This window comes from Bidens hawaiensis, unplaced genomic scaffold, assembly GCF_021521415.1.
Source record: "Bidens hawaiensis isolate Kalapana, Puna unplaced genomic scaffold, B.hawaiensis_p1.1 tig00039271_1, whole genome shotgun sequence".
NCBI lineage: Eukaryota > Viridiplantae > Streptophyta > Magnoliopsida > Asterales > Asteraceae > Bidens > Bidens hawaiensis.
In genome coordinates this window covers 19,359-31,599 of record NW_027496916.1, presented here as the reverse complement: position 1 = coordinate 31,599, position 12,241 = coordinate 19,359, and the positions used below count along the sequence as shown (strand labels likewise).

Here is a 12,241-nt window from a genome sequence, read left to right as displayed (position 1 = left end):
TGAGGGACTTTGATCCTGACTATGTTGGCTATGAGTAATCGGCGGATTTCTTCTGTTGAAGGTGACAATTCTCGAAGATTTGATCTTACTGAAGAATATACGAGTCTTGTCATTAGATTGAAGAATCTGATCATTTAGGGTTTATTAATAGAGGTTGGAACTCTAAATCATATGGCCAAACATTAGTGCATCTTAGTGAATGAGACATAGAATATATTTGGGATACACGTTATCAAGAGGGGGAAAACAGAAGTGAAAGATGTTGAATGATCGGGTTGTTCATGAAGATGTGTGACGAGGTCAAGCATAAAGAGATGTTTTCTTTACTGGTGCCGATGGATAGCTGATGACTTAACGCTGATTGTTGAAAGATTGAACCATATCATATGACAGTGGATGATCTCCAAGAGTTGCTCACTTTGAGGGGAGATCTGATATGAAAAGTTTTGAGTTATTGGTTTGCTGAAAAGATATAGAGATTTGTCTATTTGCACAAGCCCGAGAATCATCGGTCGAGGGGGAGTTTTGACTGATGATTTGCAGTAATACGTGTTCAAGGCTAAAGCATTCGACCGCTATGGAAAATGGGAGTCTGTTAGTGCATGATTTGGTGTCCGTAGCCAATCGAATAAGTTATTGATAGACTAGCCTTTATGTTTAATGTAAATATGGCCATTCGCTATGGATTGTATAGCAAATGGGTCCATTCATTATAGACTAGGCTATTCGTTAAGTTAGGAGCCCATGCGTTATAAAGATATAACAAATGGCTGCTCAGTCGTTAATTTAATACCCCATTTGCTATGGACTGTATAGCGAATATAGGCCCATTCGTTATGCAATATAACGAATGATGGCTTATCTGTTAAGGTATTACCATTCATTTTGGAGGCATAACGAATGGTGCCTTATTCGTTACTACAATATAACGAATGAGGCTAACTTCACGAATGGGAGCTGATAGCCTATATATAGGCAGCTCCCGTTAATTGTATAGAAGAGATTTGAGCTTAATTTATCATGTGTCGTTACCATGCCGGATTCTCTCTAGACATAACTTATCCACCATAATGTATTTCCACTATTAACGTATTGATGCATTGTGTTAGCGGCTAGATCTTGGCTCGTAACGTGATTCAACATAAAGCTGATGTAACATAATGGCAAAAGACGATCCCATATAATCACAATCCCAAATAGCGTTGGATAGCCCACCATTTCCTGTATAAGTCATTCCAGCGTGTAAGTCATGCATACATATATGACATACATGCATACACGGCACACACACACACACACATATATATGTATATACACACACACGCTACATATACATATACGATGCATATACATACACGTTGCATATACATACACGTTACATATACATATACGCTACATATACATACATGTTTCATATTCATATACGTTGCATACATACTTATACACTACTCATACTTATACGACGTATATACTTATACGCCTTATATATTATGTTCAGCTTTCTACTTCGCGTTTTTAAGGTTTTTCTTCGATTCCGACGCCGTCAGCCGCCGTTAACCACCATGGTTTACCGGAGTTTGATCGTTTATGACCCAGGTAGCTTCGGGGTGTCCACATCTAAGCTAAGGTGACCCTTAAGCTCGTTTTTTGGTTGATTAAACACCCGATTAAAGCTAGATATTGATTCAAATGACTCATTCGGCATCCCGAGGCTGCGGTGTCGGGTTCTAAATTGTTGGGTCAGCTGAGATAAATGATTTCTTTCCTTTGGTTGGTCTTGGATCGTTGAATAGAATATAGTAGAGAGTGTTTGGCTTAAGTGTGTGTTTTTTATGGTGTAAGATAATGTGTAGAATGATGGAGATGGAAAGGATTTAGAGTTTAAGGGGTATTTATACTCCTTAAGCCCATTAACCTTATGTCCATCTTCATCTTTAAGTCCATAAATTATTCCATCTATTTAGCCTACCATCATATTATCCTTAATATTATATTAAGATTATTTTTCTACTAACTCAAATTAATTCTTCTAACGTAAATAAATAATATATTAAATATTATTCATAGAAATTTCGGGCTGTTACTTGAGAATATTATCGATTAACTACAAAATGGCGGGATTATTAAAATCCAATTTGCCTAAATAAAAAAACACAATAAATCGCAAAATATAATACAATGTCGAGCAAAATGTAACATAATGTTGCGTAATATAACACAATATCGAGGAAAAAAGATACAATGTCAAGGAAAAAAGGCACGTACAATGACGAAAATAGAAAAAAAAATGCAATGATAAATAAAAAGACACAATGACCCTTTTTTTGTTGTCATTCTGACTTTTTTTAAACGAGGATGACGGGGGAGATAATTTTTTTTCTCGCTTTTTTATTTGTATTTTGAGTTAGGATTTTTTTAAAATTATTTTTAGGCTTTTTTTTAGGCTACAAATCTTATATTTCTCATACTTTTCGCTTTTTTCAGTTTTATACTCCTTTGTAAAATAATTTAAGAATATTGGTTTTAAATAATCACAACCACACCCTATTGGCAAATAACAGTCTTAACTTCATACTTGGCTGGTGGCGGTCCTAACTAAATGTGTATTTGTTTACAACGGTCCGCGACTAACAGACCCCTAACGACTTTAGTTGTAGTTCGCCGAAAAAACGTTTTTTGCCGACTAAATTACATTTTTTGTTGGAACCAGCCTGAACACCACAGTCACCAACTGACTCACCACCAACCAATTCCCACCACCACGAGCACTACCAATTGACTCCAACGGTGGTTTAGGGTTCTGGCGACCTCATTAACTGAGGCTTTGACTAGGGAAATGTTTATAAAGGTCAAATCTAAGGTTACAAAGAGGCTTCAGTCGAAAATATTGAGTTTTCCGACCAAAAATGTGATTTTCCGGCGACCTGCAACTAACGGTGTTGGGGTTTCGTTAGTTGCGGACCATTGTAAACAAATACACATTTAGTTGCGACCGCCACCAACCAAATGTTAGATTAGGACATTTATTTTCCAATAGGACAAAATATGGATTTGGGATGATCGTTTTCGTTACCCATTTGGTACCTTCGGTACCGAATCGGTACCAAGTTTTTAGTTTTTGCCTTTGGGTACAGTACCGGTATTTTCCGAATTTTGTACGAAATACTGGTACCGAACCGATACCGGTACCAAATATTTGGGATTTTCTGGATCGGTACTGGTACCATCCCGAGCTTATCCCTAATATGGATTGTTTTAAACCAATTTTTTAATAATTTAACCCTTAGATATAATGTAACTGTTTTTGTAAAATAAATGTTGCATATTTGACAAACTTTTTATTAAACTCAAAAGCCACCCGGAATCCTGGATTATATGCAAAACTTCCAATGAATCCACTATCACCAAGATTTTTCGGTATTGCACGCTTGATTATTGTATCTTACAACAAGTCCTTGATTATTTATGTTTAGGATATTCATTTTATATCAATTATTTTTCATTAAGTTCTTTTATATTGCATTTTGTTAACATAACATTTTAGTATTCATCATGTAAGGACCAAGTCAAGAGTCAATACCATTAAGTGGAATAAGAAAAATTATCATATAGCTGTACCTAGCTAATCAACTGGATTATTAATCTTAACAATCTGTATATAATATATAAAATGAAACTTAAATAATATTGTCAAAGATGGGATCTACTAACTCGATTTTAATAACAAAACTTGACTTTCTCATCGTTGCATATTAAGAGGAAAGTTGAAACTTAAATATAATCGTTGGATCTGGGGAGGGCGTGAACGGATGAGAACTTGATTGATAGCTTATATATATATATATATTTTCAGAGAGTTAACAAAACTTGTTTTGCATAGTTGAAATAAGCCAATGGAGATGGCTGGTTCATTAAGTGCATTGGATGTTTCTGCAATAAAAGAAGATCTGAAATATTCTCAGGCACTAAGCGTTAACGTCTCCAACTTTGTTTCAGTGAAGCTTTCCGGACTCAGCAACTATGAGATATGGAAGGCTCAGATGCTTTGCCTCATAAAGAGTCAGGCGTTGCTTCATATAATTGATGCTGAAAATCATTTTCCAGAGGATAAGGGTGTCCACATGATTGCGCAATATGACGAACTTGTCAAAGGTTGGATTTTCAGTTCTATGAAAGAAAAAGTGCTCAAGGATTTCGTAGACTTGGGTACGGCACAAGAGGTATGGAAGAAACTAGAACTTCTCAATGTTTCAATAATATATCTCAATTCAGAAGGTACGTACTCCATTAACATGAATGTATTTGATTTCATTTCTTTGAAAAATGTATTTGATTTAGGCAAAAGAAACAGGTTCACTAACACACGACCCTTCGGCATCAACTGCCATAAAAGTAAATTTTGCGGGTAAACTCATTTTAATGATTCATCTCAACCCAATTTCATTTTAGTCCAAACCTGTTCTAACCCGAGCCAAATTCACGAGTTTTTAAAATGACATGTTTTGATCAGAACTCATTTTCACTTGACCCCATTTTGACCTGAACCTATTACGACCAGACACCCTACTCAACCCAACCCGTCCGTTTGGCCAGGCTCAACTTGAATTGATGGTTTCTGATTGACTTTTGATTTTATATCGTTCCTGAAATATTAAAATGAAATGCAGCTGATCCATTAGAAGGAGTGAAATATTATAGGGTAATGCATGCTAAGGTCTCAGATTACGTCTTCGTGAAGCTTTCTAACGAAAGCAACTATAATATCTGGAAGGCTCAGATGTTGTGCCTCATACAAAGTATGGAGTTGCTTTGGGTCATTGATCAATGATATCCTTCACCAAAGTTTCAGGATCTCCCCAGGCTGATAAAATATCAAGTGCGTGTCACTCGTTGGATCTTCGATTCTATAGACGAAAAAGTGTGCGAGATTTTAGGAGGCTTAATTTGGCCACGAGAGCTGTGGAGTCGACTAAAATACTTATTTAGCCACCCAATAAGCAATAGCAAAGGTACACACGCATAAACCACGTATTTTATTCCATCTATAGCAAAAATGCGAGTGAACACTAAACTACAATTTGTTTTCTAAGAGGTAATATGTCTGCAGTCTGCGGACCATATCTAGTTTGTATAAGAAGAGTTGGATCAAAGGTCTAAAATATGTATTAAGAAGGCTGTTGTTTTCTAACTTTTGCAGACAACTAAAATAAACTGAAATTTAAATAAACCGATTTTTTAATAATTCAATCTCCTCAAGCAAAAAATCAAACCTAGGACTTTTCAATATGAGTCTGGTTTATAAGGTTAGAAAGAGGTTAGAAGAAGTAAAAAAGGCTTGCCTGAATTACACCAAGAAGAGCCCACACATATGATTTTTTAAGAAAGCGTCTACGAGAAAACAAACACTCTTTCGAAGCTCATGTCTACGCATGGTATGCGCGACATAGATAGAAGATCTCTCGTAGGAGTCTTTTTTAGAATACAAACACCACCTAGCACTCAAGAGTATAACTATATCTTGATTTCACGTTCAAATCGATAAAGATTAAGTATGAACAATCAAGAAGTATAGTGGATGAACTGAGTAAAGAGTTCAAAAATATATCTTAGAGTTTGAATTAATTGCTATGAGATAATTGTTAGAGATATAGATAGAGCATAAAGTTTAATTATTTTAGACAGAACATCAAAAGACATGTTTTATGTATGAACGTTTTTTCAATGTACGTCCTTTAGCAAAAGAAATAACATAGAACATACTTCATGTTTCAAATCTTTTTCACGTTAAGTCCTTTAGCACTAACTCACTTAAATTTTCTCGTTAAATCTGGTCATGTGTCTTGAAAATGAGGGCAGTGTGGTCATTTTGCCCCTTTAAGAACTATTTGTGTAATAGATTAAAGATTTGGTCTTTCAATAAAATAATACTTTTATTTTTCAATAAAATAAAAATGTATACAAATAACATCATATCACTCTCTCTCTCTCTCTCTCTCTCTCTCTCTCTCTCTCTCTCCCACCCCATCATTTACTTCATCACCAGCACAACCTGTTTTTTCGGCAAGGGTGCGTATAACCCCTTTCTCTTCTTTCTCTCTCCACCCCCTCTCTACACCACCACAGTTTTCGCAACCACTAACACTTGAAATCACCACCATGTTTGCAACTATCACATCATTCTATGATCCTTCACCGTTTTTCATGGATCCGCCGCCGTAGTCGCCTTTATCAGCTTCTATATACCCGTCACACTTCGTTTACCCTCACCAAATAAAACAAAACTTGTTAAGAAAGATGAGTGATTAGTCTAAGAAAATTGTGCAAGGTCATTCTTCCAACGACAATACCGGTCACCAATTGATCAAACATTAGTAAACTAATTACACCATTCTACTCGTCTTTGAATTCCGAACATAAGCCCTAAATGTTTAATCGCAATTCGTTGTTAACGATCACGAATTTTGGATATGAATAATTTCTAGGGTTTCTAATTTGGTTTGGTGGTGTTAACCAAGAAAAGTTATAGCAGTAAAATAAAATGACTTTAGAGGCGGTGGTGTTAGATATCAATGGTGGTGTTTCATGTAGGATTGTTGGTATTTGGTATTCCATGTGGTGGCAGGGGCTACAGGTGGTGCTTGATAGTGACGTTTAGCAGCAGGTGGTGATTGTTGTGTTAGTTGGTGATGGTGGTGTTGGTTGTTTTGGTTTTGAATGAAAAATGGGGTGGGTGGTGATGTTGGATTATTAATGTGGGGGTGTGTGTGAGAGAGAGAGAGAGAATTTATATATATTTTAAGTACGTTTATTTTTAGTTTTAACTATTAAATAAATGAGTGAATTTTCCACACTGCCCTCGTGTGGATCAGATTTAACGACAAATTTTAACTGGGTTAGAATCCAAGGACGTAACATGAAAGAGTGGATTTTGTTTGACAAAAGGCCCACATTATATAACAGAATTAGGCCACCTTCTTCTTTTTCTCTCGTAATCTCAATTCTCACAGTTGTTTAACAACTTGCTGGACCGCCACATAGTGACTGCCGGAAGTCTAACAACTTGTGCCCCCGGAAAAAAGGTGCCTCGGCCGAGCTCGCACGCCTCTTAGGCCGGTTAGTATAAATAGAGTTGTAGGCTCATTGTATTTTTTGTTGTTTTAATTTAAATAATCTTGAAAGAGTCATAATGAACTATCACAAAAATATCGATATTGTCCGTATTGTTTGATCCGGCTAATTACGTCAAATATGAGTTTTGGCAAAGTCAAGGAATTTGCTTCGCTGGACCATTTAATTAGGCTTTCGAATATAATATCGTTGCTGAAATGTTGAAACGAAACGCAGGTGATTCATCGGATGGCTTCAGTTATTTTCCGGCATCAAGTGTTAACGTCTCCAACTTTCTTTCAGTGAAACTTTCTGACCAAAGCAACTATAAGATCTGGAAGGCTCAGATGAAGTGTCTCATAAAGAGTCAGGAGTTGCTTCACATCATTAAACCCAAATATCCATTTCCGGAGGATAAGGATGTCCACAAAATTATGCAATACAACGAACTTGTCAAAGGTTGGATTTTCGGTTCTATGAATGAAAAAGTGCTCAAGGATTTAGTACACTTCACTTACGCACGAGAGGTATGGAGGAAGCTAAAAGACATATATAGTCCACCAACATTTGTTCTCCACACAGAAAGTACGTACTCCATTAATTATAGAGCACTTGTCTCGTGACTTAAGAATCCTCCTGTGTGTTGTCGTTTCAATGACAGAACCACTCTTAATAAACAAAAAGTAAACATATAACAATCAACAAGTAAACATTTTAGGTTTTGTTCATAGCGGTTCTGCCTTTGAAATAGCGGAACGTAGGAAAATTGTCCAACTCACCGATAACTTCTTATACGCACTACAAATATTTTTGATTCCGTCAAATTATATATCACCTAGAAACCCAAAGAGTTGTGTCTCTCACCTAGAAACGATTTGTGTATTTGTTTTTATCCCACATCAAATAAAAATTCAACTATCTCCAACCCACCGATTCATTTCGTAAGTATGCTCAAACGTCAAAACACAATAATATGTGAGTGGGGTTTTTATAATTTAAATAGTGGTTTAAGGTGTTATGAATGAAGGAGAGATTATGCAGTAATTTTTCAGTAAATTTGAAAAGTTCATGTAGCACCCTATAAATTTTTTAATACGTTTTGAACGTGATTGTGAACGAAAGATGGAGCAAATGTAATGATAAAAGTATAAAAAATATTATTTAATTGAAAACGAGAGAGAAAATGTAATGATTTTTAGTATAATTTTGGATTTGAAGATAGGGGAATGGACAGCTGAGAGTGAAACGTAACTCCACTTTTGGAAGGGTCAAGTAATTTGATTCAGTAACTGTTTTACTTTGACTTATCAATATATTTCCCTTTCGAAATATCAAATGAAATTCTTCAACAGATCGAGTAGATTTTACCTTCGGAATAGAAAGCCTAAGAGACGTTCCAGAATTGGAAAACGGACACAGCATCAGACGAAAGAAAGAGTTGTATGATGCTGCTGTTGAAGGGTGTTGGTGGAAAGCAAAATCCATATTGAAAAAGCATCAAAGTGCAGCCACAGAGGCGATCACTGCAAATGGCAACACAATCCTTCACTTAGCGGTTGAAAGGGGCCACAACTACTTCCTTGAAAAACTGCTAGAGTTTGTAGAAGACATCGAAACCAAAAATCAAAAGGGTCGAACAGCCCTACACATCGCTGCAATGGTTGGTAATACACACGCGGCCCAACTCTTGGTTCAGAAGAAGAAAGAGCTGTTGGTGAATCTAGACCATAACCAAGAGTCACCATTGGATTGTGCCTTTTCCAATATGAAGCTCAATATGTCTACATATTTGTTGAAATCCGCAATGTCTTCTGATTTAAGCTTTGATGCAAGAGGTTATTCAAAAAGAACTATCCAAACAGCTATATTCACAAAACAATATGGTGAGTACTAGTAGTAGGGCGGTAAGCTTGTCAGTTGTCAGCTTAACGCATCTCGTATTAATTCATGCAGGTTTAGCATGGGAATTGCTGAACAAGTTTCCAAGTGATTATCCTATAAGGGAAACTGCATTGATGGCAATAACTGTAACATTCCCAACTGAACTTGGCTTCATGGAATCTTTTATATATCCATGTATATCTAGTGATCTTCTTTTTCCACAAAAATTTAGACCAACCATGTACATATATCAATATAGACACATTTATTCTACTATGTCAATCTTACAGCTTTCGACAATGTCCGTAAGAAAACATTCCGGAGAGGTTCTTTGCTATTTCACTATAATACTATGGATATATAAGCCTATGGCATATTAAGGGTAATGAAAATTGGTAGCGCGTACAGGATCTGGTTAAGGAAAATTTCCATGATATTATTTGGTGAGTGATCAATTATATCACTTGACGCTAGTTCTATTTGTATCTTATAAATTTTGGTTATATTATGTGCAGTCCCAATAGCCACGCTTTATCCGGTGTATCTGATTATTTTTGCCCTCTTTCTGCTGCTTCGTTTAACCCTCTCTATGTTGTATTTTCTTCTCTGGAAAGTTTTAGTAGTTACCGGTAAGTTATTACACATTACTCTGAAGATGAAAACTTGAATTAATTTCCACTAATTTTTCAATCATCATGTTGTACCTTCATTTTCTAAATTGTAGTGCATCCAATAAAGAATATAGAGAAGAAGAAGAAAGACTACCAAGAAGCAAAGAAGATTTTAAGCTTGATATGTACACAGCTTGGCACATCAACCAATAATTACAAAGAAGCAATTCTTGAAGCTGTACGTCAAGGTACTTACGAGGTTGTTGATGAGATTCTATTTGCGTCACCAACTACAATAAACTGTAAGGATAAAAATGGGCATAACATTATTCAGTTAGCGATAATAAATCGTTCGGAAAAGGTATATAACCTTATCCATCATATTATTGAGCGAACGGAGTCATATAGAACTACGAAGGATTCTTCTCAAAATAATTTTGTACATTTGGCTGGAAGATTGGCACCTTCGTTTGTACTCGATCGTACTACAGGTGCAGCACTTCAACTACAACGTGAGCTTAAATGGCGTGAGGTATGTCACAAGTAAGATATCAGTCGTCTTGCATCAACTCTAACATGGTTAAATTCTGCAGGAAATGGAGAAGCTCATGTTACCTCTAGAACTTATAGAGGAGAACTTCCATAAGGAGACACCTGCAATGATGTTCACCAGGGAACACCAGGATTTGATGAAGCAAGGAGAAATCTGGATGAAAGAAACTGCTGGATCATGCAGCATTACTGCTGCTTTAATTGTCACAGTCGTATTTGCAGCAGCAATCACTGTACCTGGTGGAAGCAATCAAGAGTCTGGCATCCCTGTGTTCAAAAACGAAACGGCCTTCACCGTCTTTGCAGTATTCAACGCATTCTCACTATATACAGCGGCTGCAGCGCTATTACTTTTCTTATCAATCCTCACTGCACGTTTTTCCGAAAGAGATTTCTTAGTCAGTTTACCAAGACGGTTGATTCTAGGTCTCCTCACGCTATTCCTCTCTACAACTGCCATGATTGTAGCCTTTGGTGCAATATTATTCCTCGTCTTTTGTGATAGTAGACCATGGATGTTGGCACCAATATGTGTATTTACATGCTTGCCGATTTCAGTTATTGTTACCATAAAACTTCCCCTACTGGTAGACTTGATCCAATCAACATATTTCCCCATCTTTGGCCAGCAAAGTTACCTTGAGTCTTGCAAGATTAATACGAAAAACACAACCTTTATGAGGTAAGGAGGAATTCGATGATGCCTTGCAATGACCAGTTGTGTAGCAATTTAGAACTTAGTAGTGTTTGAATAAGTTGGAATGGAATTCAAGCATCCAAAATTTTCTACTTGGGACTCACCGTTCTTTAGCAATAAGAATTTATTTGTTATTCTATTTGATTCAAAATGTTTTAACTACATTTACATAAAAATAATTTTAGTTCTCAAATATTATTTAATATGTTTAATAGCCAATGAGCTTTAGCTTAACTGGTATTGAAGGTGAAGTGAATATTTGTAATGAAGACCATAGGTTTCAAGTTCGAATATGACCGCGAGCGTATGGAGCTATCTTTTACCATTGGAGGTGATCAAGTGAATATTTGTGGGTGGTTATTGTTCAGTTAGCATCGACAAATGCCACATCAGCGAAGAAGATGTGTTAAAAATGTCACGTCATCAAGAAAACTAACACATTTAGAGTCCGTTAAGTTCGGAAGCCAAGGGAAAATAAGGAGAAAGTTGAGAGTGATGGATAACATTTCTTATGTTGGGAGTGATATCTGCCCAAGGGTGAAAGTTAGAAGTATTAAAATCCAATAGTTTTTTTTCCAGTTTGGCCTGTTTTTTCGATTTCTATTTCAGTGTTTTTCTTTTTTTTTTTTGTTTGGTTTCATTTCATTTCAGTTCGATTTTGGTTTTTTCAATATTTTTGTATTGTTGTCATTGGTTTTTTCGATTCGTGATCAATTTTTTCAGTATTTTTGTTTTGTTGTTTTTTGGGTTCATATTTGATTTTTTTTTGGATTTTTGTTTCGTATTGGCCCGATTACGCGTTATGCGCGTACTAGCACTCGGTTAAAAAAATTTCTACCTATTTCACTGTTTTATCCTCCACCCATTGTGACGCATTCTGACATTTTCTTTTTTTTCTTAAGTTTGACCCCTGGCCCATTCAGTTATACCCATTCACAATCTCACAATCCCAATCTCATATTATAAAATTAATTTCTCTCTCCTTAATCTACATAATTTAACTCATCACAATCTTTTACTCCCATTAACAACCCAATCTCATCATTTTTTTTATTAAAAAATTCAATTTATAATTAGTTATGATTAACTATATAAATATAATTAAGTAATTATAATATTTAAAAATATATTATTTAATTAAAAACTTTATATATATATATATATATATATATATATATATATATATATATATTAATCACACACATTTTATAAAATAGATAAAAATAAGTTACAATCTTAGCATGAAATACAAAATTACACATATTAATGATACAAAACTACATACTTATTCATCAACACCAAATATTTGCCATATATGCTCAACCAAATCATTTTTTAGAATGTTATGAGCTTCTCTATTACGAAGTTGCTCCCTATTCGTCATATAATTGGA

The 12,241-nt window shown here is 35.5% G+C and overlaps 1 protein-coding gene across 1 annotated transcript; it reads left to right on the top strand.

The window, feature by feature from the left end:
* The first annotated feature begins 3,893 nt into the window (after positions 1-3,893).
* Positions 3,894-11,396, top strand: LOC143591122 (uncharacterized). The gene is made up of 7 exons (XM_077071425.1): positions 3,894-4,275; positions 8,460-8,942; positions 9,061-9,183; positions 9,279-9,314; positions 9,504-9,617; positions 9,713-10,131; positions 10,193-11,396. The coding sequence occupies exons 1-7, from the start codon at positions 3,894-3,896 to the stop codon at positions 10,835-10,837; spliced, it is 2,202 nt and encodes a 733-aa protein (XP_076927540.1). The 3' UTR covers positions 10,838-11,396.
* The last annotated feature ends 845 nt before the right edge of the window (positions 11,397-12,241 follow it).

Excerpts from the sequence above, each read along its gene's own strand:
- LOC143591122 (XM_077071425.1), top strand. The coding sequence starts at position 3,894 with ATGGAGATGGCTGGTTCATTAAGTGCATTGGATGTTTCTGCAATAAAA. Across the intron at positions 4,276-8,459 it reads AATATATCTCAATTCAGAAG|ATCGAGTAGATTTTACCTTC; the intron begins GTACGTACTCCA and ends ATTCTTCAACAG. Across the intron at positions 9,618-9,712 it reads GAAAGTTTTAGTAGTTACCG|TGCATCCAATAAAGAATATA; the intron begins GTAAGTTATTAC and ends TCTAAATTGTAG.